Genomic DNA, 26583 nt, shown 5'->3' on the forward strand with positions numbered 1-26583 from the left:
TGGAATTTGGGTGCTGTGACTTGGGTCCAGAAGCACTAGGCCAGGTGCCCGCCCCTGGGGGAGCTCCGTCCCTAAGGGGCACAGGACGTGCGGAGGAGACACGTGGGGAGCCACGCTGACGTTTATAACAGACCCACTCTTTTTTTAAATTTATTTTTTAAGGAATACACATTTCATAAGTACAACTTTAGGAATACAGTTATTCTTCCCACCACACCTGCCCTCCCACTCACACTCTCACCCCTCCTCTTCGTCCCCTTCCCAGTCCCATTCTCCATTAAGATTCATTTTCAATTAACTTTGTACACAGAAGACCAACTCTCTACTAAGTAAAGATTTCAAGAATTTGCACACACACACAAACACACACAAACTGAGAACAAATTTTACAGTTAACTCTCATAATACAAGTCTTTGAGGGCAGAGGTCCTGCATGGGGAGTTAGTGTACAGTGACTCCTGTTGTTAATTTAGCAATTAACACTCTTACGTATGAAGTCAGTGACCACCCTAGGCTCTTGAGCTGTCTAGGCTATGGAAGCCTTTTGAATTCACAAACTCTGTCAGTATTTGGATAAGGTCATAAGCAAAGTGGAAGTTCTCTCCTCCCTTTAGAGAAAAGTACATCCTTCTTTAATGGCCACTTCTTTCTGCTGGGGTCCACTCACAGAGATCCTTCACGTAGGACATTTTTTGTTTCAGTGAACAGATCCACTCTTGAGATAACTCCCTGGCCTGCCATTTCAGTGACCGGTGAATGGATTGTTCTAGGCACAAGGACGCCGCCCTCCTGAAAGTCCCCCCTGCTCCCACTTGTAGTCCCGGTCCCAGTTCCCGGCGCTAGGCTGTGCGTCCTGAGGCTGGTGCCGCTGCAGATCAGAGCTCCTTGAAAACCAGGGTCCCGGTGCTGTCTCTGGTTCCTCCGTCACCAGCTGTCCCGTGGGCCTGTCTGCTGCATTCCATTTCCCGTTGTGCCTCACTGCCCTGATTGTATCCAGGTTAGGGACGACTAGAACATGGCTCATCCCTGCTACGAAGCTGAGTGTCTCAGGAGCTCCAGGACACCCATACAGATCAGGGTGCCTGGAAGCTGGTGGTGCAGACAGCGGTGGGTGGGGGCGGGCAAGGGCTGGAGCTTTTGGACTCTGGGCAGAGTGGGTCATAGCAGTGGTGTTGGAAATTACTTTAGATTTATTTATTTACTTGAAATACAGAGTTACAGAGATAGAGAGAGGTCCTCCATCTGCTGGTTCACTCCCCAGATGGCTGCAACAGCTGGAGCTAAGCTGATCTGAAGTCAGGAGACAGGAGCCAGGGTCTCTCATGTGGGTGCAGGGGCCCAAGTGCTAGGATCATCTTCCACTGCTTTCTCAAGCACATTGGTGGGGAACTGGATCAGAAGTAGAGCAGCTGGGACACTTTTTTTTTTTTTTTGGACAGGCAGAGTTAGACAGTGAGAGAGAGAGAGAGAGAGAGACAGAGAGAAAGGTCTTCCTTTTTCTGTTGGTTCACTCCCCAAGTGGCTGCTACGGCCAGTGCTGCGCTGATCCGAAGCCAGGAGCCGGGTGCTCTTCCTGGTCTCCCATGCAGGTGCAGGGCCCAAGGACCTGGGCCATCCTCCACTGCCTTCCCGGGCCACAGCAGAGAGCTGGACTGGAAGAAGAGCAACCAGGACAGAATCTGGCGCAGCAACCGGGACTAGAACCCGGGGTGCCAGCATTGCAGGCAGAGGATTAGCCTAATGAGCCATGGCGCCAGCCTGAGCAGCTGGGACTTGAACTGGCGCCGTGGTGGGGTGCCGGTGTCGCAAGTGGTACGCCGAAGTGCCGGCCCCTGAGAGTGAGCGGAGCTATTGAGAGGGCAGCATCAAGTCACTGATAACCGACAGTGTTTTTAGGACCTGTTAGTGATTCTGAAAGAGAGATCAGTGCATCTGTCAGTCTATCCTCTGACTCTCAGTCATCTGTCACTTGCTAGTCTTAGAAAATATAATTTAAAGGAACGCCTTTGATACCTTCTCAGACATCAGCTTTAACAATAGGGCACAGTTGGTCTGAAGCAGCTTGCAGGTTGGGTTTGAAATCTGTCAGTGAGAGAGTGCATCCCAGCTCTGTGGGACCTTCCGCCCAGCAGGTTAAAGGTGGCAGGGAGGCAGGGAGGCAGATGGCTCTCTCCTTGGGTGAGGACCAGAATGGAGAGGGAGAAACTTGTGGCACGCCCTGGGCGAGGAGGGGGCCTGGGTTCACAGGTCCTTCCAGGAAGGGGTCAGGCAGGGCCGCGGGTCTGTGCTGGGCAGGCTGCCCATCAGCCCTCCCCACGGGACACTTGTGTCGCTGTCCGTTCCTACCCGCAGCAAGCACTTGCTGGACCCCCGCTGCGTGTGAAGTGCTTTGCCGAGGGCTGGATCCATGGCCGTGAGCCAGAGAGGGTCCCGCCCACACAGTGCCTTCCAGGCTGGCCCTGATGGATGTGAGTGACTAAACACCTAACAGGTGGGACAGCTCGGGTGGTGGTGGGAGTCACGGGGAAGGTGAACCTGGCCCTGGGATAGCCAGGGCGGAGTGCGTGGTGTGCGTGCTGTCACCGTTGTGGTTGCTTCTCTTGGTGAGGGAAGGTTTCGGGGGTGGTGTCTGTGCAGACACCTGGCTGGGAGGATGGAGACGCGAGAAGGTGCTGGGGGAGTGTGCTGGGGGGAGGGCAGCCAGTGCCGCGGCCCTCACACGCACCAGTGTGGATGTGCGTGCGGGCTCAGGGACGGCCAGTCTGTCAGCAGAGAAGTGGGAGGTCACCCGACAGGACGGTTTTATTTTCAGAAGTCATTGTTCCTCCGGCCGCTGCTGGAATCGATGACTGAGATCGCTCTGATGGGCAGTGTGCTTGCAGCAGCCGCTGTGGGGCTTTGTCCCCGCCCCCCACTCTCAGAGCACGGCATGCTGTGATGCTGGCCCCCCATTCGTCCTGAAGGGTGCTGAGGGGCCAGGGGAGAGCTGGGGACCTGCCCTCATTCGGACACCGTGTAGACAGCTCCTCTGTGGCCGTGTGCCAAGGGCTTGCTGGTTTCCCGAGAGGTCTGCTGTGTGAGTAGGTTCTGCCTCACTATACAAGCAAACCTGAAGCAGGCTACTTTTCAGTAAAAGAGGTTTATTCCGCTCACGCTCTTGAGGCTGCAAGTCCCATCCATGTGGCTTCTAGCGAATGGCTGGTGGCAAGAGCAGGTTCGCAGGAGCAGGTTCACGTGAGCCGGAGACAGACTGGGCCCCAAAATCCCTTCCAAGGGCAGCACCCCCTGTTTACCTGAGGACCTCACACTAGACCCCACCTCTTAAAGGGCCATACCTCCCAATATCATCACACTGGGGGGAGGGTCAGCTTCTAATCACAACCCCCTGGGGCCATGCCACACCCAAACCCTGGCACCCGCCCTGCCCCTTGGCTTCTCCAGCGTCCTCCCCTCCAATGGGAGGCAGGTGATGTTTTTGATACATCCCAATACCTTCTATTGGGAGTCTGCGAAGCTTTAGAAGCCTGATCTGCAGATAGTTCCTCCCTGCCAGGCGTAGAGTGTGTGGAAGGAAGCTTCTGGCTGGGCGTGGGCGGAGTTGGGATTGGGGGTGTGGGCAGAGAGAAGCACGGGGCAGGGCCGGGAACTGCCTGCCCTCTAGCCAGAGGAACAGCCAGGCAGCTCCCATCATAGCCTGCGGGCTCAAAATGCACTCTTTTCTTGGGTCTAGGTGTTGGTGTATGGAGAAGGCGTTCTGACTGTAATGGAAGGGGGATGACCATGTCACCAGTCCTTTCTCCAGCTCTGGAGCCCCATGGAACAGTCCCCGGAGTTCTTTCCCATTCCGTGGGCCACCTGGGGCACAGCAGTTGACCAGAGTTGCTGACATCTACGTGGCACCTTTGCCTCTGAGTCCAGGGCTGAGTACCTGATCCTGTGCCGCCCTGCTTCTTGGGCCCATGCAGGCACTGACTCCCCACCACCAGCGTGGTTCCAGCCCGGCCAGGGCACCCCCTGTGCTGAGCGGTGGCTAACGGGTGGCATTTCTGTGGCTGATGGTGCGCCGTCTTGCTGAGTCCAGGTGCACAGAATCAGGCAGCCCCTCAGGCCCGCTGGAGTCTGCAGTTCCTGCGGTACTTGTACATGGAGCCCAGGCCTGGGCCGGGTAGACTGGGAATTTTCCATTTGAGTGAAGTTCCCTGGGCCCTGTGCTGTCACTGTCCCTTCCAGCAGCTCTCCTGGGGACAGTCTGTGGCTGAGCAGTGGCTGGCGATGCTGTCGTAGGAGGGCCTGCTCCTCTGCATGCAGGCCTTGGGGTTTCCTGCACACCTGCCGTGTGCCGTGCTCAGGGCCAGCCCTCACCAACCCTCTTCTTTTTCCAAGGACGTGGCCATGACCTGACTCCTTGCCAAGTGATAAACGAGTTTTCTCCCCGAAGTTGAGCTAAGGTCTTGGCATGGCTTTACGTCCCCAGTGAGAGTTTAGTGGAGCCCTGGCGCGGCCCTTTAGCGACGGGCTGGGTTGGCGAGGCTGCTTGCTGCTTCTGGACCGGGTAGTGCTGTGGCCGGCTGCTCCGGCCTCCCTGTGTGGGCAACACGGAGGAGTGCTGAGTGTGACAGAGTATGAGGCAAGCTTCGCCTCTCCCTCCCTCCTCCCCCAGGCCCTCCTTTCCAAAACAGTTGAGACTTTCCAGAGCCCCTTCTGTTACCCTGCTCGCTCTCAATCACATCCTTCGATCTGAACAAAGCAGCATTGTTTGAGGGCACCTCAGCCTGAAGCAGCCTGGGTCCTTACTGAATTTGGATGCTGCTACCTGAATTCTGCTCTCGACAGAATTCATTAAAAATGAAAGGAGGCAGAGAAATTCAGCACAGATTTAATCACTATTCCAGGGGGGAGTGACCTCTTAATTATATGTATGGAGTATTGTTATAAAAAACAACAAGCCTTTTAAGCATTGTTAATCAAAGGCAGATTAGGAAGGAGCTACAAATATGTGATTACAGGCTGATTAAAAAATACCCACTGCTTAAAGTACAGGTCCGGCTTCAGAATCACATTGTTAGTGCCAACTGCATCAGATTGGTTGATTTTTTTTTTTTAGGATTTATTTATTTTTTTGAAAGGCAGAGTTACAGAGAGGCAGAGGCAGAGAGAGGGAGAGAGATCTTTCATCTGCTGGTTCAGCCCCCAAGTGGCTGCAATGGCTGGACCTGGGCCGATCTAAAGCCAGGAACCATGAGCTTCTTCCAGGTCTCCCACACAGGTGCAGGGGCCCAAGTGCTTGGACCATTTTCCACCGCTTTCCCAGGCCACAGCAGAGAGCTGGATTGGAAGTAGAATAGCCGAGACTTGAACCAGTGCTCATGTCGGGGGGCTAGGGGGCGGGAGAGAAAGAAAGAAGTCTTCCATCTGCTGGTTCACTTCCCAAATGTCCATGACAGCAGGGGCTAGGCCAGGCTGCCATCAGGAGCCCAGAACTCTACCTAGGTCTCCCAGGTAAATGATGCAGCCTCAACCACTTAAGCCACACTCTGCTGCCCCCAAGGCTGCACAGCCTCCCACAGAAAACCTACACTGTTAGGGAGCTGTGCCTCGTGCGTGCTGGGTGGCTGCTGAGGGCGGCTCCAGGGCTGGAGGCATTGCTGTTGAGGCTCGTGAAGGGATTGAAAAGGAAGTCACTTCATAAGCCGAGCATAGGGGAAGAGAACACTTTATGATTAATAGAATTTTTAATTTTAAATTTGTCTACATACATGTACAGAGCGAGGAGGACTTTTTGGTCTGCATCCACAATAATCACATATTCCCCTTGGCACAGGCCGCTGGTTGGGGCTTTCTTACTGCCCAGCTGCCTTCAAGAGGGGATTGGGTCACCTTCTGTTCCTGGTTTCCTAGGTTACCTGCTAATCCTTCCTGGCTCTGGGGTAGGGGGGAAGTGGGTAGAGAGGAGGCTAGGATGGAGAGGGGCCTCCTCCCTCCCTGTTTTCCCTGCACTCTTGCTATGCTTTCCCTGCCAGGCAGCAGGGCTGGGCCGGGGGCTCCGGAGAGTGCTGGGGAGATCACAGTTTGCACCCCGTGGTTTGCTTCCTGCTGCAGACAGTGGACCCTGTGGAGCATCTGAATTCTCTTTAAGTAGATTTATTGTATGAAATATTCATCAGAGCGGGCTTGGCGGGGAGCGTTCGGAACAGTGTCCCGAGCACGGTTTGTCCTCATGAATCTATTAATGCTGATGGGATGCAGTAATCGCTGGGAAGGCTTTGGGGAGAGGTGGGGCTGGGGGGGGGTGAGCTGGCCCTGACACCCCCTTTTCTCCCTGAGTGGGACTGGCAGGCCCTGCGCCCTATTCCTGTCTCTTCCTTTTACGTGGGCACAGTGGCTGCCGCTTCTGTGAGATCCCTTTCGTGGGCTTCCAGCCTCCAGTCTCCTTGCAGCTGCCTGGCATGGCTGGTGGTGCACGAAAGCTCCGAGGAAAAAGCTGGCTCGTGAGGAGGGGGCACTCGGGCCTTGGGCGGAGGGGCGGGGGCTCTCACATTTAGGAGGAAGAGCAGCAGGCGTCCCATGCTTGTCCCAGATTATCCTAGCAGCCCCCATAGATGCAGGTGTTGTGATTCATGTGTTACCCGTGAGGGTGTTGTAGCTCTGAGAAGCAGCTTGCCCAGAGTACAGTTCATTTCATTTAGCAAACTTGTACTGATGGCCTCTTGTGCAGCCAGTGGCAGCCTCTGGCAGGGCCTGGTCCAGCAGATGCAGAGACAGAGACCTGTTGCACAGGCCCTACAGCGTCAATGAAGCCTGGCATGAGTTCAGGTGCGCGAAGGCCCTGAGGAATTGTGGGAGGCTGTGGGGAGGCAAGGGCATGGGCCACAAAGCTGGGGCTAGCTGGCTTGGTTCAGTTCTGCCCGATCCATGGGGGAGGGCATGGGGGTGGCCAGGGCCCTGCCTGCAGGTGCTCCTAAGCCTTGCTAGAGATTTGGGCCATGTTTGAGGCAATGAGGAGCTCTTGGAGGTGGTTTTATTTTATTTTTATATGTTTACTTTTATTTGAAAGAGAGAGATTTTCCATCTGCTAGTTCACTCTCCTAAATGCCCACAACAGCCAGGGCTGGGCCCAGCTGAAGCCAGGAGCCTGAAACTCCATCCTAGTCTCCAACGTGTTGGCCCCAGGGACCCAAGTACTTGAGCCGTTATCTGCTGCCTCCCGGGGTACATATCAACAGGAAGCCGGCCCAGAAGGGGACCTGGTCGTGAACCCAAGGACCCTGGCATGAGATGTGGGTGTCCAGGTAGCATCTTAACTGCTGCACCAAACACCCACCTCATTGGAGATTCTGAAGCCAAGGACAGGGAGGCATGGGTTTGTGTATTTGGAAGATAACCCTGGGGGTACAGCTGAAGCTGTTGGGATGGGTGAAGTAGGAGGCAGGGCAACCTGTGAGGGCAGTCATGGGGCAGGGCTGAGAAACCTTGGTGTTTGTGTTGGGAAACTGCGGGAACTGGTTTGGATTCTGCATGTCGAGCTGAGAGGTTGCAAGAAAGAAAGAGTTGAAGCAAAGAAGCAGAAAAGGGATGAAGGAAAAGTAGCACCTTGCGAGAGAAATGTTCCAAAATAAAGGATCTGAAGAGTTACATAAAAGACGTCTCAGGGAGTGATGAGGACCAGCACAGTGTGAACGTTTTCTAAGTTTAACAGAAGTTTAAGGGGCCTTGGGGGTAGTAGCAAACATTTCATGTGAGCTGAGACAAATACAGGTTGAAGAGAAATAGAAGGGAGGTGTTTGAGAATATAGACCAAAGTGGCCAGTGTTGTGGTGCACAGGGTTAAACCACCGACTGTGGCACTGGCATCCCATATAGGCACCTGTTCCGAGTCCTGGCTGCTCCACTTCCTTTCCAGCTCCCTGCTAGTGCACCTGGGAAAGCAGTGGAAGATGGCCCAAGTCCTTGCTTCCCTGTAACCACGTGGGAGACCCAGGTGCAGTTCCAGGCTCCTGGCTTGGGCCTGGCCATTATGGTCATATTATGGTCACCATATTATGGTCACCAGAGAATGGAAGATTCTCTCTCTTTCTCTGCAACTCTGCCTTTCAATAAATAAATATATCTTTTAAAAAATGTAGACCAGAACCCTAAGCAGGGGAAAGCAGGCAGGGCAATTACCACCATTGCACAGCTGTGATGTGACCACTGAAGGCTTTGGAAGTGGGTGTGCGGGTGACCCTGGGACCCTAGACCCACTCAGGGAAGAGGGGAAGGCAAATGACAGATGAAGCCCACCTGTTTGACAACTCCCCAGACACCCTCTACACCTGTCCTGCTGGCAGGTCACTGGCAGCACCAGTGGGGGTTGATGTGGCTGCACCTTTTGCTGTTGGCACCGTGTAGGTGGGTTCGGGGCTGGGAGTCAGTGTGATGGCAGCTGGCAGGCTTGTCCTGTCCTGTCTGCTATGAGGGAAGAGGGCTGCAGGATGAGGGTTGCCATCTCTTAGGAGGGTGGATCCCCAGGCTTCTGGCCTGAGTGGCTCTGTGTAGAGAGGATGCTGTAGATGCTGTTGGGCACTTGGAGTGGCAGGAAAAGCTTGCAGGACTGACATGAGCTGCAGGCATGGGAGTTTGGTGTCGTTTGAGGCCAAGCTGTGTGTGGGACGGACTTCTAATCTTCTGGAATACAGTCAGCTGGGAACCCTGCCCCCATTATTACTCATGTTTAATCACTGGTCCTGCCATGTCTTCCTGCCTTGTCGGCTGCTGTTGAGGGACAAGGATGTGTGGATGTGTTTATAGGGGAAGGAACGGTGGGGCTGGGGCTCTGGAGACTGTACACCCATTAGCTCTGGAACCTGAGCGCTGGGACCTGTCTGGGTGTTTGCTTTCTCATCTGTAATTTCTAAATAAACTTTTTAAAAAAGAGATTTACTTTATTTATTTGAAAAGCAGATTAACAGAGAAAGAGGGAGAGACAGAGAGAGAAAGAGATCTTCCCCTTGCTGGTTCACTTCCCAGATGGCCACCACAGCCGAGACTGGGCCAGGCTGAAGCCAGGAGCCAGGTGCTTCATCTGGGTCTCCCACAAGGGTGGCAGGGGCCCAAACACCTAGGCCATTATTAGGGAGCTGGACTGGAAGCAGAGCAGCCGGGACTTGAACTGGTGCTCAGATAGGGAACATTGGCATCAGTAGCGGTAGCTTAACCTGCTGCGCCACAATGCTGGCCCCCTCATTTGTAACTCGGAGGCTGTTAGCGTTATGCCTGCCTCACTGAAGTCCTGTCGTCCTGGGGATCCGTGTGCAGCGTCTGGGGCTCCGCCTGACCTCTGGGTGCCTCGAGGACAGCAGCGCCCTGTCGTTCCTCGCTGCTCTCATGGCTCCCCGCAGTGTCGGAATCCTCAGGAGGTGCTGGTTGAGTTGGTGGCTGCGGATACCATGGCCCCGACCATTTTCCCGGGGCCAGGTCCTTGCATGGCTCACCCTCTTGGGCAAGGAGGGGAGAGCTGGAGTGCCTAGTGGTGCTGCAGGACACAGGTCGAGGCCCCCAGAAGCTACCCTGCCCGCAATGGCATCAGCCACTGTGGCCTGCTGGGGACCCTGGGTTCCAGGACCACCCCTTTGACGTGGTTTCCAGTCGCTGGGCACAGCGCTGCCTTCGGGGCGGCCCAGCTTGAAGCCCAGTGGCCCCATTGTTCCTTGTTGCCTTAACTCCCACTTGCTTCCTAACCTCCACCTGCTGTGCGCGGACCCCAGAGAGGCCTGATTTGTTTCTGCCTCTGTGGGCCCGTGTGCGTGCTGGGCATCTGGCGCTCAGGGCGAGGGCCCTGTCACTGACCCGTGTGGCTTTCTTGCGCCCTGCTGCAGGTCATCTTCCACGACGTCGCTGTGCTCACGGATAAGCTCTTCCCCGTCGTGCAGGCCATGCAGAAGCACTTCAGTGCTGGCTCGGGGACCTACTACAGCGACTCCATCTTCTTCCTCTCGGTGGCCATGCATCAGATCATGCCCAAAGGTAACGTGGAATGCCCGGGGCTGCAGCTCTGGGGTGTCTGATTTTTTGCACATGTCCATGCCCCGTGTCACTGAAATGTGAGTGAGAGAGCAAGGGGCCCAGCCAAGTCCTTTGTACAACAGAGCTTCCTGCACAAAAGTCAAGGTTGTGTAGCTCCCGGGGACCCATTCCTATGCATACCACAGGAGTGGTGCAGCTTGCTAGCCCTGGGCTTGGGGAATCTGGGGCTCCAGTCCTGACTCTGCCCCTTGGCCTGTGTCCCAACAACCACCCCCCCAACCTGGTATTGGTTTGCTCATCTGTAAAATGGTGGCATTGAACCAGATGATCCACCATCCGAATTGGCCATTCTGTTCTTGTTTGAGCCTGTACTTGTGTGATTTGAACATTATCAGATCTAGATGTGATCTATGTCCAAATTGTAACTGAGTGGGATTCTTTGTTGGAACTCTGGTGCACATTCAAAGACTTTTCTGGGCTGGGCCTCTGCCCCTTCAGGAGAGAAATGATGCAGTCGACAGGTGTGGAATCGCTGGCACTGCACTGGAAGCCCTAGAAGGGGTCTCGTGTGTGAGATGCCCTGGCTTCTGGGTTCTCTTCACAGTGATTTTTTTTTTTTTTTTTTTTTTTTTTTTGACAGGCAGAGTGGACAGTGAGAGAGAGAGACAGAGAGAAAGGTCTTCCTTGGCCGTTGGTTCACCCTCCAATGGCCGCCGCGGTTGGCGCGCTGCGGCCGGCGCACCGCGCTGATCCGATGGCAGGAGCCAGGTGCTTCTCCTGGTCTCCCATAGGGTGCAGGACCCAAGTACTTGGGCCGTCCTCCACTGCACTCCCTGGCCACAGCAGAGAGCTGGCCTGGAAGAGGGGCATCCGGGACAGGACCGGTGCCCCGACCGGGACTAGAACCCGGTGTGCCGGCGCCGCAAGGCGGAGGATTAGCCTAGTGAGCCGCGGCGCCGGCCGATTTTTTTTTTTTAATGAAAGCCGTTTTTTAAAAAAAAAATTAATTCACTATGACAATTCAAGTACAGTGTTGCATTTGAAAGCCACAGTACAAACAATTCACGTATCAAATAGCCAAATGGTTAAACGAGCACTTGTGCGCTATCACGCTGTGGTCATTTTTTTTTTTTTTTGACAGGCAGAGTGGATAGTGAGAGAGAGAGACAGAGAGAAAGGTCTTCCTTTTCGCCGTTGGTTCACCCTCCAATGGCCGCTGCGGCCAGCGCATTGTGCTGATCCGAAGCCAGGAGCCAGGTGCTTCTCCTGGTCTCCCATGCAGGTGCAGGGCCCAAGGACTTGGGCCATCCTCCACTGCCTTCCCGGGCCATAGCAGAGAGCTGGCCTGGAAGAGGGGCAACTGGGATAGAATCCGGCGCCCCAACCGGGACTAGAACCTGGTGTGCCAGCGCCGCAAGTCGGAGGATTAACCTGTTAAGCCACGGCGCCGGCGTTGTGGTCATGATTGGTTCTGGTGCTCTGGGTGTTGCCTGGTTACTGGCTACAGCGAGCCATGACTGCACCTCTCGGAGGTGAGCAGGGGAGTTTTCCTAACTGTGCCTGGCTGTCTTTTCCAACAGTCCCCGGACCAGGCAGGACAGCCAGGCTATTTGGTGGAGGCCTGTTGCTCGGGTCCCAGAGATGTGAAAGAGGAGAAGTCAGGCAGCGGGCGCACAGGAGTGGAAAGTTGATGTTCACCTGACATGGCAGAGAGCGCACCACAGGAAACAGCAAGGCCATCCATTCAGACTGGGACTTTGTTCCAGAATGTTCTCTGACTTCTCAGGCAGGGGCTTGGGGGCCCCACAGAGCAGGGGTCTGAAGGAGAGAGGTGACGAGCTCACTGGAGGGAGACCAGCTTGTATTTGCCCCCGCATGTGGCCCCGGTGCAGCCCTGTTGTCTCGCTGGCCCTGCCCCTACCCTGCGAGGTACAGGGGGCGTGGTTCTGGTGAGATTCTCCCTGAGCAGCGAGGGCAGCAGCACTTTAGGCTGACCAGAGGAGGGCCACAGGCAGGGGGAGCCTTGCCAAGGGTCCACTGCCCATGCGATGCAGGGTGGCTGCTCCGGGGGCCTCGGGGAGTTTTGCCGAGCTGCTGCTATGTGGGCTTGCGTCAGGGGGGGCAGATGACCTGAAGACCCACACGATGCTGAGGGTTCCAGAAGAGGCCACGTCACAGGTGTTGGCAGGAAGGAGAAAGGCCTCACAGAGGAGGCGGCTCTGCAGGGTGGCTTGAGTTTCACTGAGATGGGCAGGGAACAGGGATGGATGGTTGGAAAGGGAAGGGTTTGGGTATTTGTGTTGGGAGATAACATCCTCCCCCCCCCCCTTTAAAATTTTTAATTTTTTAAATTATTATTTTAAAAATATTTATTTGAGAGGCAGAGTTAGAGACAGAGGGAGAGACAGAGAGATCTTCCATCTGCTGGTTCACTCCTCAAATGGCTATAGTGGCAGAAATTGGGCCAATCCGTAGCCAGGAACCAGGAGCTTCTTCTAGGTCTCCCATGCAGGTGCAGGGGCTAAGGACTTGGGCCACCTTCCATTGCTTTCCCAGACCCTTAGCAGAGAGCTGGATCAGAAGTGGAGCAGCTGGGACCCGAACCGGTACCTCTATGGGATGCCAGCACTGCAGGAGGAGGCTTAACCTACTATACCACAGTGTCGGCCCCACCCTGCCTATTTTGACAACTCAGTGGACCACATGCTGGGAAGGAGTGCAAGAGAAGAGGGGCAAGGGAGCGAGCATGTGTTGTGGGGGCTTGGCCCTGAGCAGGAGAGAAGGAGGCTTTGTGGGTTTTGTGATTGACAGGGGGCAACCACTCGGAACTGTGCTTTGGGAAGGCCAATGTGGCGCAGTGGTGAGTAGGAGGCGTTGGGTGGAGGCACAGATCTTCACTGAGCATCTGCAGGGCCGGGCAGCATGGGCAGGTAGGCGGGACCCTGCAGGAGGCCTCTGAGTGGGCGTGAGAATGGGCTCTCATGACAGGTTTCCATGGGCCACGAGAGAGGTGAGTGCCTGGGAGACTGGTCAGGCACCCACTGAGGCCGTGTCCCTCTTTCCACTGGAGTCCGGGGCTGTAGGGGTCCTGTGTGGCTGCTGTGGGGCAGTCATGAGCTCTCTTGCAGTTTTTCAGCTCTCTGGTTCAGAATAAGAGAAGTGAGGTAATTACGGGAGTGGACATCCTCTGGCCAGAGCCCCGTCTGGGCGGCTGTCCCGCAGAGTCAGCGCAGGTGTTCCTGCCTCCGACCCACTTACCCGTCAGCCCTGTGCCCTTGAGTGTGAATTAGCCCCGTCCGCCTGCTTGTGGACACTGAATAAGGTGGATGCCCCAGGGGGCGAGATGAATGCTGTGTTGGATAAAGAAATGAGCTGGAAGGAACAGTGGAAGTAGGGAAAAGTATTTTGAGTCTTCGATGACCCTGGGGTCCCAGGAGAGGGAGGTGGGGAGGGAGGAAGTCAAGACCTTTGAGGTCTTCCTGGGGTGGGCCCTGAACCCTGGGGAGGCTGAGGAGGCACGGCCGTGCTCCCTAGAACCATGCCCCCACCCCAGGCCCTGTGAGTCTGGCCCTGGGCCCTGGGCCCGCGCAGTAGAACTTAGCCTTAGCCATGCTGTGGGTCCACTTGGTGTCCATGGGCTGGCCTGGAGGCCTGGTTTCCGTTCGGCTAGAGGGAATGGTGCTTTCCCACTGTTGGACGTGCTCGTGAGCCCTGTGGGATAGGACGATTTCATACCCTGGGCCACGGTGGGGTGAGGCAGCCTCCTCGCACTGGCCTGCGCCCATCATGGTGTTGTGTTTCCAGGTGCCTCAAGCTTGTGTTGGTTCCCCTCCTGCAGGTTGGGAGCAGACTTCTGCAGACTGTCCTGTGTCTACACAGCAGGGGTGGGGTCAGCTGGGGCAACCTCTCCTGCCTCTGTCCCTGATGGGAGCTGCCTCTGGGGGGCTGCAGCCACAGGCTGCGAGCTGTGCAGGTTGCATGTGGGGTCCCGAGTGTGCCCAGGAAGAGGCAGTGGGGTCGTCCTGGGGGTGTGGGAGCTGTTACTCTGCCTGTGTCTTCTTGGGCCGCAGTGGAGAGGGGGCGTTTGAGATGAAGATGTTGCCTTCTGCATACTGAGGACAAATGTGGTCACCCACAGTCCCCCATCTTCAGAGAGGACATCCGTGTCCACCTGGAGGAGGGCACAGCAGGTGCCACTGCCCCCACGTCCAACAAAGGAATCGAGGCCCAGCTCCCTGCCTCCCAGCCAGTGCCGTCCAGGGACGGATGCTCCCGCTGCATCTGGCCCTGTGCTCTCCTGGGCTGGGCTGAGGGGCTGGCCTGGCCGTGCTGTTCACCCTCTGAGCTGGGATAGGAAGGGTTAGCTTTTGCGGAAGTTCCTCTCTGCTCGCACTCGAGTCAATCACACAGAATCTGAGGGCCAGCAGCGCCTGAGCCCCGTGCCTGGTGCTCGGGGCTGAGCGGAGAGCACATGCACCAGGCGGAGAAAGTAGCCACAGCCACATGGTCCTTGGTGGGGTCCTTGCCTGGCCATGAAGAGGGGACGGTAGGTGACGTGGAAGCGTCAGAGCTCGGCGTCCCCATGGGATGCCCCTACCTGTGGGCTGTGGCTGGTTTTCCCTTTTCCACCCTGGTTCTAGGGCTCTGCAAGCCAGAGGTAGGGGTGGGAAGGGCCTGAGTGAGCATTGATGGGCTCATCACGGTCACTGGCACTGTGCGTGGTGTGTCCTCAGGTCACGTGGCCCTAATCCACTGCTTCCCAAGCATGGCCATCTGGGGACTCCCTCGGCTGCCCAGAAAACCCCCAAGATCACCACTCACTCTCTCCCTCTCACCACTGGAAGACATGTACACCCAGCTAGGGGCACCACATTGTCCTGGGCTGGACAGGGCCGCCCAGTGAGGTGGCTGGTGCATTTGTCACCGTGAATAAACTGATGGCGATGTGTTGTTACCAGCGGATGCCCACCCTTGCCCCGTATCACCTTCGTCCCAGCCTAAGTCCACAGCCACACCGAAGTACCCCGTCTGGTTGCCGCGTCTCCCTGGGCTTCTCTTGCTTGCCTTGCCCTGGGTGGCCTAGACGCTTTTCAGGAGCACGGGTCAAGTATTTTCCAGGGTGTCCCTGATCAGGATTGGTTTGATGCTTTTCTCCTTGTTAGCCCGAGGCTGTGGGTTTTGGGAGGAGGACCACGGAGGGAATTCTACATTCTCACCGTGGTCAGCGAGGCCTCACGCGGTGTCAGGGGCACACGGTGTATCTCCACCAGCACTGGCCTCTGTCGCCCTGCTGAGGTTGTACCTGTCGGGTCTCCACTGTCCCCCTCTCCCTTGTGTTCTCTCTGGAGGGAAGTCACTACATGTGGTCCATGCTTAACCAGAGTGCAAGGGGACTTCTCAGAAGGGGCGTGGCCAGTGCTTGGGCCCCATGCCTCCCGTTGCCTCCCGTTGCTAACGCCTGCCCCTTGTGCTGCCAACGGGAGCCCAGGGATTGTGAGGAGCACTGCACCCTTCCAGAACCTGTGCCCCATTTTACTGCACAGTGAGGATGGGACTGTGTATGAGCTCCCTTGATTTCCAGGCCTGGAATCTGCAGGGAGCCCCGGGCCAGGCAGGCCCGAGCAGGCTGCACAGGGAGCTGGACTGTCACTGAGAGCGGGGCTTTCAGCTCAGGATCAGCTGCAGCACAGGAACCTTGGGGGGTTGTGGAGCCAGAGCTGGGGTCGTGGCAACCCCATCACCAACTCACTGTGAGAGTGACTCTGGCCCTGTTACTGAACCTGTCTGTGCCTCGCTTCCTCATTTATAAAATGGAGACAGCAATCCACATCCCATGGGGTTCTGCTGAGAATTCAGTGAGCTTGTCTATCAGCAGGCTTGGCACAGTCCCTAGAGAGGGGTATGTGGAAGTGTGACCTGTCTCCTGTCTGGAGCTCAGTGTTCTTGTCTGTGAAATGGGTATTGGCCTCAGCGGATTACCAAGCAGCACAACCCCGTGCCTGGAGCACCGTGAGGGCCTAGGAGCTGCTGTTTGCTGTCGCAGTGGTGACAGCCGTGCCCCAGACCTAGCACCGAAGGCTGGGGGGCTAGAGTTACTTCCTGGCTCCTGGCTTGTGCCTAGCCCAACCCTGGCCATTGCAGCCATCTGGGGGTGAGCCAGCGAATGGAAGATCTCTCTCTCTCTCTCTCCTTTCTCTGTAACTCTGACTTCCAAATAAATAAAAAATCTTTTTAAAAAAAATGCTTCATTCCCTGTCCCCCTCCCCCATTCTACCCCCTGAACCCACCTGCAGCAGCTGCCAGAGCCAGGAGTCCTGGTGTCTGCACAGTCACAGCTCAGGATCCTTGCTGTCCTCAGCTCCGGCCGCTCATGCGGCCAGAGACCAGTGTGGGCAGGAAGACCAGGCGAATGCCAAGCATTACAAATCCCCAAAAACGTGGGACTTGACCCGAGCCTCCCTGCCCTGGTCACCCTCGTGAGGCCTGGTTTGGTGCTTGCTGTTGTAGGAAAGAGTAGAGAAGGCGGCTGGAGAGGAACTGGGGTGGCCCAGCTGCAGGCCCCCTCCCCCGCTCTCACCCTGCCTGGTTTCTGTTTCTCTTCTTCTTCTTCCCCTCCTCCCCATCTTTCTCCCTCTCCTCTTCCCCCTCCTCCATCCTCCCTTCTTCTTCAAGGATTTATTTATTTGAAAGGCAGAATTGCAGAGAGAGGGAGCAACAGAGAGAGAGAGAGATCTTCCATCTGCTGGTTCAGTCCCCAAATTATTGCAATGGCTAGGGCTGGGCCAGGCTGAAGCCAGGAGCCAGGACCTCCATCTCTGGGTCTCCCGTGTGGGTGGTAGGGGTCAACCCTTGGCCATATCCCACTGCTTTCCCAGGCACTTTAGCAGGCAGCTGGATCGGAAGCTTGAACCAATGCTCCAACAGGGGATGCCGGCATCAGGAGCAGCGGGTTAACCTGCAGCACCGCAGCGCCGGGCCTCTGGGCGTTCTCTGGGTGGTGTCTGTCCGGAGGCTGGCGGCAGGTGAGGATGCGAGCCAGGGGCGTTCTTGGCTTGGCACTGGGTGGATGGGGCTAAGCTCAGCGAATTCCTGCCTGCGTGCCCCTCAGCTTAGGTTGTGCATGAGAAAGAATCGAGGGAGGGCGCTGCAGCCTGCCCAGCAGGGCTAAGCCTGAGCGAGGATCCAGCCTTCCCTCACCGGTCCGAAGACTGAGGGAGCCTGCGACCTTTTGCAAAGTCTTTGTGACTTCATCTCCCTCCCCCGCTTCAGGGGAGAGTCGGCCAGGGCAGTAAAGGCCGCGTTTAGTTGGGATTGATTTATTCTGTGCTTTTTCTGGTTTTACTCACCACCGTGGGAGGCCTGTAACATTCTTCCCTATCGGTTTCATAAAACAGGGAAGCCTTCTAAGGTTGGTTTGTGGAACTTGACAGCTTTGTTCTGTTTGAAACCAAATCGGGAAACCGTCCTTGGGTTGGGGTTTCTTCTTCTTCTTCTTTTTGAGGGTCAGACAGAAGGAGAGTGAGAGAGTGAGCTCCCGTCGGCCTGTTCACTCCCTGGATGTCCGCATGACCCGGGCTGGGCTGGGGCCGAAGCCAAGAGCCCAGAACTCAATCCAGGTTTCCCACGTGGGTTGTAGGAACCCAATTACTTGCACTGCCACTGTTCCCTCCCAGAGGCTATGTTAGCAGGGAGCTTGATCAGGAGCCGGAGTTGGGACCTGAACCCAGGCAATGCAGTGTGGGCCGTGAGCATCGCTGCTGGGTGAATCAGTGTTTCGTGAGCCGGTGTGGAGCAGACGTGTCTGTAATGGGAGGTGCTGCGAGGGGCTGTGTTTGTGTTCTGGAGCCTGCATGAGGCAGAGAAGGGGCAGGATCCCAGGGCAGGTGGTCTCTCTTTGCTACCCCCACCCTTGTCAGCATTGACACTGGGAGAAAGCAGCGCGAGGCGGACCCTGAGTGCACTGACGCTGTTTCTGTGGCTTCCCAGGCCCTGGGGTCCTCTCTGGGAAAGGTGCTGGCTCCCACCCTGGGCCCCGTGGCCCCTGCCTGCTCAGGGGCGGTGGTTTTGTGTGGCTGAGGCCAACAGGGAGCGAGAGAGCTCACTGTGTCCCTTACCGCCCTGCCTTCCTGAGGCGGAGACAGGGCGAGCCCCGGTCCTCCCCAAGTCTGCCCAACAGGAGTGCGAAACAGAATTGAATTGTGAACTCTGTTTATTCGTGGGCCTGGGTGAAAGTCATGTGCGTTTTCTCTCTGAAGATTCCCTCTTGTTTTTGGGTCGGGAGGAGCGAGCTGGAGCAGGACTCCCCCCAGTGCAGGGTGGGGGGAGGCGAGGTCCTCCTCTGGCCTGGGTTACCAGACATCCCAGCCCCACTCCTGGAACATGACTGACCGCAGGACGCCCTGTGTGGTGGAGTAGCTCTTCACATGCTCATGGTGTGGTCAGTGAACACATCGGGTTTTCATCCGGGTTCTCGATTCCTGCGAAGACAGAAACCCTAGGCAGGGGCGACTATCATGCACAAATCGGAAGAGTTTCTGTGGTCATGAGAGAATCAAGGTACATTCACGCATGCGTGTGGGCTGCCCCACACAGAGGAATGCCCAATGTGAGTGGGCCAAAGAACTGCCCAGAAACGAGAGAAAGAAATTCCAGACCACTTCCTATAGCTGGGAAGGCCTATTGGAGTTCACACATGCGCCAGCCATGTGACAGCCACGTGTTCCACGCTGGCCAGAGTGAGCAAGGCTGAGGGCAGTACTGCCAAGCAGGGGCCATGGTGGAAAATGGAGCTCTCGCCGCCGACTACCTCTTGTTATAAGGAAGGAGGTGATGCCCTAGTTGGTACCGCACATAGGGCAGGGTCTTTGCGTGTGCCCTGGGCCCAGATGGGACGGGTGCATCCTGGGAAGGTGAGACAGGTAAAGAGACAGCATCAGTTTGCAGGACAAGAGTTGGGGCTGGCTTTGACTAAACAGCCTAGTTATCCCACATCCCTGAGCCACGTTCGGGCCACAGAACTCACTGCAAGGGCTGCTATTCCTGGAATAAGGGTGGGAAGTGAATCTGCTGTGTGGCTCTCCCTGTTGGGAGTGGGGCGTGGGGCAGGGTGGCCTCAGCTCTCAGAGCAAGGCACTGCCCCTCCCTGAGTCCTTCCTCTTACCCCGCGGGCTGCAGGGAGAGCGCTTGCTGGAGCGTGGTGTTTTCACGGTTCCCCTCCGTCTGTTCTGTCTGTGCTTGCTTCCAGACTGGATTTCTGAAGTCTGCCTTGGAGACAGAAGCCTTAGGAGGATTTTCCCTGTATACCAAATCCTGGAAGGGGTGTGGGGGACAATGGCAGGGGCAGGGGTGGCTGGTGGTGGAGCACTGTGCATGGAGCACCCTGACAGCACTGACCAGTGAGTGGCCTCGGAAGAGGAGGACAGTGGGATCTGGACACAAACCCTTAAGGGAACTGGCCCTGAGTACTGGAGAAGACTGGTTCCCATCTGAAGGGCTGGCCTGGGAAGGAGGACACAGACTGCTCTGTGCACCCCTGACAAGCACAGCAGGTGCTGCCGACCGGAATTCCACTGTCACCACCTTTCTGTGACTGGGGGCCAGGCTGGCCCCTCCCCGGGTGGCCAGGCCCTCGCCTGCAGATTGAGAGCTTGGAGCAGAGGCAGATGTCCTTGGATGGGCTGCGTGTAGCACGCAGGGTCTGAGCTGCAGTGTCGCTGGTAGCTAGGTGCACTGCGCTGCACAGGGCTTTCCCAGGGCTCTTGGTTTCTGGGCTCTGTGCTGCTGGCCACGCCCCCTTGTGGGCATGTGTGCCTGAAGCCCTCTCTGCAGGTTGGGATGCTGCTGCTGCAGGCAGTGTGGTGCTGTCCTCCCCTGCCACGTTCTCTTGCTTTCTCCATTGTGACCACACTGCACCCCCTGTGCCCTGGACCTCTGTTGCCCAGGCTTGCTCCTCAGCTCCTTCGGATCTGTGTCCAAACCTCCCCTCCTCAGTGGGGCCACCCTGACTGCAAAGCTGCACTCATCTGCTGTGGAGCGCCCGTGACCCCGCCGCCTTTATTCTCTCCCAGAGCCCCTTCCATCCTCTGATGCGGAGTGTAGGCTGCTTGTTTGCAGTCATCTGTCTTTCCCGCCCCAGTGGGAGCTCCAGGAGGGCTGGAAGTTTTCTTGTGTGTTCTCCAAGGATTGGTGCCCGGTGCCTGGAACAATACCAGACACAAGCATTCAATACATATTTGTCCAGTGAATCGTTTGAGTGCATTTGTGTTACTTTTTTACTGGGGGCTGCTTTATTTGGGGGGTCACTGCCTGTGCCAGAGCTGACTTATAGCCTCAGCTCTTCTTTGGTTTCTTTCTTTCTTTCTTTCTCTTTCTTCTCTTCTTCTTCTTCTTCTTTTTTTTTTTTTTTTCTTTTTAACTTATTTGAAAGTCAGAGCTACACAGAAAGACAGCGAGATCTTCCACCTGCTGGTTCACTCCCTTGGCTGCAGCAGCCAGGGCTGGGCCAGGCCAATGCCAGGAGCTTCATCTGGGTCTCCCACATGGGAGCATTTGGGTCATCCTCCACTGCCTTCCCAGGTCGTTAGCAGGACTTGAACCGGCACCTGTATGGGATGCTGGCGTCACAGGCAGCAGATTAACCCGTTACGCCACATTGTGGCCCCCTGTTTTTGTTTAAAAAAAAAAAAAAAGATTTATTTTATTTATTTGAAAGGCAGAGTTAGAGTTAGGAAGGGGGTGGAGAGGGAACAACCTCTGGTTCACTCCCCAACTGGCCACAGTGGCCCACGTCTCTCACATGGGTGGCAGAGGCCAAGCACTTGGGCTGTCATCACTGCTCTCCCAGGCACATTAGCTGGAGCTGGATCGGAAGTGGCACAGTCAGGACTCAAACCTGCATCCATGTGGGATGCTGGCATTACAAAACGCAGCAGCTTAACCCGTTGCACCACAGTGCCGGGCTCTTCAGATCTTCTTTTAAGCCTCTTCTTGGTAGCGCTGCCTGGGGATAAAATCCAGCAACTCTGATGAGCCCATATCCCTGACGTCCCCCGTGTCCATCGCCACAAGTCTCAGTGTTCTGGGCAGTCGTTTCCTGAGGGCCTGCCAAGCCTGGAGGACATGTATTGGACTCTGATTTGCTGGTGCAGCCGGGGGTGCCTGTGACCGCCAGGGCTCAGCGTGGTATGAGATCCCAGAGGAGTTCTCATGTGGAAGAAAGCAGAGGGAAAAAACATTCGGAAACGGGGCCGAGTGAAGGCATGTGAATACATGTGAACAGGGGTTGTAAACACGTCTCCGGTGATCGCAGCAAACACTGCGCTCTGGCAGCTGCTGCGGCACGCGCTGGAGGCGTTTGAGCTCTCTGATGCTGAAGAGGGACAGCTGAGCAAGTTTGTCATGAAATGCCAAAAATAGCAGTGTGGTGCAGACCACATTCGACTCATCTGGGGCCGGAAGCGCTTTCTAAACTGATGGAAATAGTCGCCCAAGTGGGGGGGCGGTGATTTTCTGCCTTGCAGCTTCTCCAGATCCTCTTTCAAATGCCTGCTTTCTGGCGGAGGCATCTGCTGGCCCTGTTCTCGCCGAGAGGTCAGCCAGTGTGGGGCCTGCCCGCGCTGCTCTGCGCAGGGCACCGGGGTCGGTGCTGCTGCCCCACCCTTGGAGAGCTCACCTGTTGCTGGGGCAGAGAGCCCAGGGAGGTCACAGTGCAGGGGTCGGAGCTCAGCGCAGCAGCACTGGTGCCAGGTCTGGACTTTAGGGGGACCTGTAGGATCGTTTGCATGGAAAAGGCGCCAGACAGGGGCAGCTCTGCCAGGGTTCGGAGGGGATGTTCAAGTAGGATGGGGAGGGTTTCGTGCCCGGCCTTGAAGACTGAGGGCTTAGTGGTGGTAATGAGGGGTGGGTCTTGGAGCCAGCATTCTGGGCAAGGGATGTGCTGGGAGCCTGGGCGGCTATTGTCTAACCCTGGATCTGTCCTTCCATTGTACTCGCCAGGCACCCATGGAGTGGATGGTCAGTGCGTGTCTCCTTGTCCCTGTCTCCGTATGTGTCTACACCCAAGCACCTGTGTAATTGCTGAATGACCAGACCCGTCAGTGATGTGTCCTGGGGTGCTGGCATCATAGGCGGTGCAGCTTTACCCAGTATGCCACAACGCCAGTCCCCTCTTTCTCTCTTTTTAAAATAAGATTTTCAATTTTGAGAAAATTATAGATTAACATGTAGTAGTAGGAGAGGACACAGAGATCCTTTCTCCAGCTTCCCTGCAGAGCTGCAACAAACGTGACAGCTGGGATACAGTCAGGTGCAGGGCATGCGTGCCCTCACTACAGGGATCCCTCACGTCGCCTCCCCCAGCCCCACTAACCCGGTCTTCATTTCCATACCTTTGCCACTTCCAGAATGTCATGTGAATGGAATCATGGGGGGTGTGACACCTTTCACACCACACAACTCTCAGGGCGTTCATTCGTGCTGTGGCGGGTGTCAGTCTTTCGTTCCTTTCACTGCTATGTCGTATTTCATGGAGTGGATATACTACAGTTTGCTTAACCTTTCATCCATTTATGTGCCTTAGCATTATTTCCAGGTTTTGGATAAATAGCAGCCAAACTAAAGCTGCTCTGATATTTGTATATAAGGTTGTTATTGATAAAGATTGATTGATTGATTGATTTGAAAGGCAGAGTGACAGAGATCTTCCATCTGCTGATTCACTCCCCAAATGCCCACCATAGCCAGGGTTGGGGCCAGGCTAACGCCAGGAGCCAGGAACTCCATCTGGGTCTCCCACATGGGCAGAGGGGCCTAACCACTTGGGTCATCTTTGGCTGCTTTTCCTGGGCCATTAGCAGGGAGCTGGATGAGAAGCACAGAAATTGGGACTTGAACCGGCGCCCTTATGGGGTGCTGGCATGATAGGCAGAGGCTTAACTCAGTGCACCATGACCCTGGTCCCTACCTGTGGGCTTCTGAGTGAATGTAAATTTTTGTTTATCTGAGATAAACACCGGGTCTCAGGGCAGTAGTTACACAGTTTGTGCTGAGAGTGGTGGGCAGGCTCTCCCCCAGTGGCTATATCTTCCTACATCACCATGCACTCTTGGTGAGGGTTTTTAGTCTAGGAGTCTTCTCTTCCCCTGCCTCTTTCCTGACTATCTGGGGATAAAAACGTGCACTCTGATGACTTGTATGATTGAGAAGCTACCTAGTCACGCTACCTGTCTAGGACTATCTGCTTCCCTGTGGGCGCAGCTGAATGTATCTTAGGGAGATCTTAGGGAAACACTGCAGACTTGTATTGATTGATTGTCACTTGCTGACACCTTGCCCTTCATTTCCTAACTTGGCTGGGTTCAGGAAGGCAGCTGGGTCATGGGGGGTGCCACAGGTCAAGCCTGGTCAAGTTCTCCTTGGGCTGTACGGGACACTGGAGTTGGAGGGGAGTGAGACGCTTAAACTACCCTGGCAACTCATGCGGACCTCGGTCCCTGACATAGACCAGCCACTCCCTGCACCGCCACCCCAGCTGCTGGGAGAGTCATCCTTTGGGTCACCTTGACATTCATCCCTGACCTGGGCGCCCAGCTGGGACACAGATGTGCCTCTGGTGCACGCATGTGTGTGTGCACACACGTGTGTGTGTGTGTACATGTAGCCATGGGTCCATAGCAGATTTGCTTAAGATGATGCCAGTTTTCTGTTACACGTGTGTGGTAAATTCCAGGCTGTATTAGAAACAGGAAGCTGAGGCTTTTTAAAGCTCCTCCTGTCCCCTTCCTCGGGCTGTCTTAATGCGACCATAATGTCCTCAGTCGGTCGTCATCCTGCCCTCCCCTTTGTGAGCTGTCGACCGGTGCCCACCGGTTCTGGAGGCTGGTGTGACTAATGTGTCCCCACGCTGTTGGTGACCTCAGACAAGAAGTGCAGTGGTTCCCTGGGCTGGCAGCGTCAGCATCCAGGCTGACAGTCCCTGTGTCCCCGTGTAGTACAGGGGTGGGGGCTGGTGGAGGAAAGGCCTTGCAGAGGGAAGGTGCTGGAGAGAGATGCCAGCACAATGGAGGGAGCCTGGGCTTGGGATTGCGTGTGCTGCTCTCTTGAAGGGTATCTGGACCCCAGAAAGCTTTCCAGTGAGGTGGGGGGTGGGTGCAGCCACTCCCGAAACAAGGCTGTTGAAGGCCAGGAATGTTTGGTCCCTGGTGCTGGTGTTCATTTTTTTTTATGTCAACTAATTAGTGAGTTAATTCTTTAAATGAAGAGAGAAAGGGGAGAAAGAGAAAGAGAGATCGTCCATCTGCTTGTTCACTCCCCAAATAGCCACAACAGCCAGGGCTGGACCAGGCCAAAACCAGGAGCCTGGAACTCAATCCAGGTCTCCCATGTAGGTGCCAGGGACCCAAGGAGTTGAGCCATCACCTGCTGTCATCCAGGGTGTACATTAGCAGGAGGCTTGATCAGGATCATTGCTGGATTTGAACTTGGGTACTCTGATGTGGGATGCGAGTGTCTGAAATGGCATCTTAATTGCTGTACCCAACACCTGCCACCTTACGCTCAGGCTGGTGCAGGACACTGGAGTGAGCAGGGATCCTGGGCAGAGGGGAGTTAGGAGTGTCTTAGGGCGGCTCTGAGTGGACTCTCCTAGCTCTTTCTGCCTCACTGTCCCAGCGCCAAGAATGACAGTCCCAGTGCTCCACAGAGGGCTGGGGGCGGAGCTCCTGGGCATTCCAGAGCTGTGCTCTTTCTCACACCTCAGGGTGCTCTCCCTCCTCATGCCTCAGTGACTTAGCAGTAACCTGTGGTGTTCACTCTCTGCGGAGCTGGAGTGGAGGCTCTGAGAGCCGGGGAGGATTGTCTTTGAGTCATAGCCACTCCTTTGTGTCTTAATTTCTGAAATCCTTTAATTGGCACCTACATGGACTAGGTCAGCTTGTGAGAGGTGCTAGGTACATCTCCATGGCTCCCAGTGCACTGAGCTTACACACCAGTTGGGAGAGAGCCCACTCCCAGTATTCTCTCCCTGTGTTCTCTCCTTGGTCCTCGACATAAGATGCTTTGGTAATAACAAATGTGCAGGAGGCTCACCTTGTCCCAGGGGTTATCTCATCCCACGTAAGCCAGAGAGGAGCTATAATCCTGCCCCCCACCCCCACCCCTTACAGGTGAGGAAAATGCAGCAGGAGCACCCTGTGGGCTGCCTGACCCCAGAGCTCGCACTCTTTCGTAGGAAAAGGAGACTTGGATGATCCACAAATCTCCGAAGTTAGTTATAAGCTATCCTGATAACTTTCATTCGAATAGATAAAGTTTCTAAGACAATGAGCAGTGCACAGCCAAGAAGAACTGAGCACAAAGAAAACAAAATTCAGTGAGTGAGAGCCACAAAATAAGAGACGGCAGAAGTAGCCCTGCAAGACTATAGATGTTAGAATGGTCAGACCCAGGTTGTAAACAGTGTGTGCTGACCGCGGTTGAAGAAACGAAAAGCGAGCTTGAAAGTACCTTGAGAAACAGGAAACTGTAAAAAGTGACCTAGCATATTTGAAGCAGAACCAAATAGAACTTCTAGAAATAAAGGCTACAGTGATCAAAACAAGAAGTTATAAGCACTAATTAAGAAAAATTTTAAAAATGCATATTATTAAAGGCAACCCATGTGCTAATTCCTACATTTTGTGTTTCTTACCCCTGTTCTATTCTTCTCTCCAAGGATGGGCTCTGTAAATAGATATTTTTCTGGTTTTTTTTTTTTATAGTTTATTTATTTGAAATGAGGATGAGGGAGGGACACAGAAACGGGCAGAGAGACAGGCAGGCAGAGAGAGGACTGAGATTGAGATTCTATCTGTTGGTTCACTGCCCCAAATGCTAAAGCCAGGAGCCTGTAGAACCATCTGAATTTTCCATGGGGGTGACAGAGATCCGAGCACTTGCCATCACCTGCTGTCTTCCCAGGTGCACATTAGCAGGAAGCTGGGTTGGAAGCAGAGGTGGGACTTGATCCCAGGCACTCTGATGTGGGATGTGGGCGTCCTGAGTGAGCCAGGGGCAGCTTAACCCATTGTATCACAGTGCCCACCCCTTATTCATTTTGAAACACACCACGACACACGGCAAAAGTTTTTTAATTAAAAAAAATATAAATGAGAGTGAACTCTACATCCTGACCTGCAAGTTGCCTTTGTTTCACTTCATAATGTGGTAGATATGTTTGCTATCAATGTGTATGGATCGAATGAAACTCATTATTTTGTTGGCCTTGCTGTTTGCACATGGAACAAAATTCAGAGAAAGAGCATACAGAGGAAAAGGTCTCCTTCCCAGCCTCACTTCCTGCACTGAGTCCTCGCTGCCCTGCAAGGTTCTGCACCTTATTTCTCTCCCTTGCCAGCGTGTCTTGCTGAGAGTTCCCGGTGCCTCACCTTATGGCAGGCTATGGAGTCTGGGCTTTAGATTATTTCCAGTTAAAGGCAATGCTACGGTCACTGTCTTATTCCGAAGTGACATCGCACATGTACTGCATGTTTTTTGGAGAAGTTCCCAGAATGACATCGCCAAGGCAGAGGGTGTGCGTTTTCAGGT

At 55.2% G+C, this 26583-nt stretch overlaps 1 protein-coding gene across 1 annotated transcript in view; it reads left to right on the forward strand.

The window, feature by feature from the left end:
- XXYLT1 (xyloside xylosyltransferase 1) overlaps positions 1-26583 on the forward strand; it is a 158275-nt gene that overhangs the window by 20168 nt on the left and 111524 nt on the right. Inside the window, exon 2 of the mRNA XM_062210008.1 lies at positions 9855-10002. Within this exon, the coding sequence (XP_062065992.1) occupies positions 9855-10002 (148 nt within the window). The remainder of the gene's footprint in view (positions 1-9854; positions 10003-26583) is intronic.

This window comes from Lepus europaeus, chromosome 2, assembly GCF_033115175.1.
Source record: "Lepus europaeus isolate LE1 chromosome 2, mLepTim1.pri, whole genome shotgun sequence".
NCBI lineage: Eukaryota > Metazoa > Chordata > Mammalia > Lagomorpha > Leporidae > Lepus > Lepus europaeus.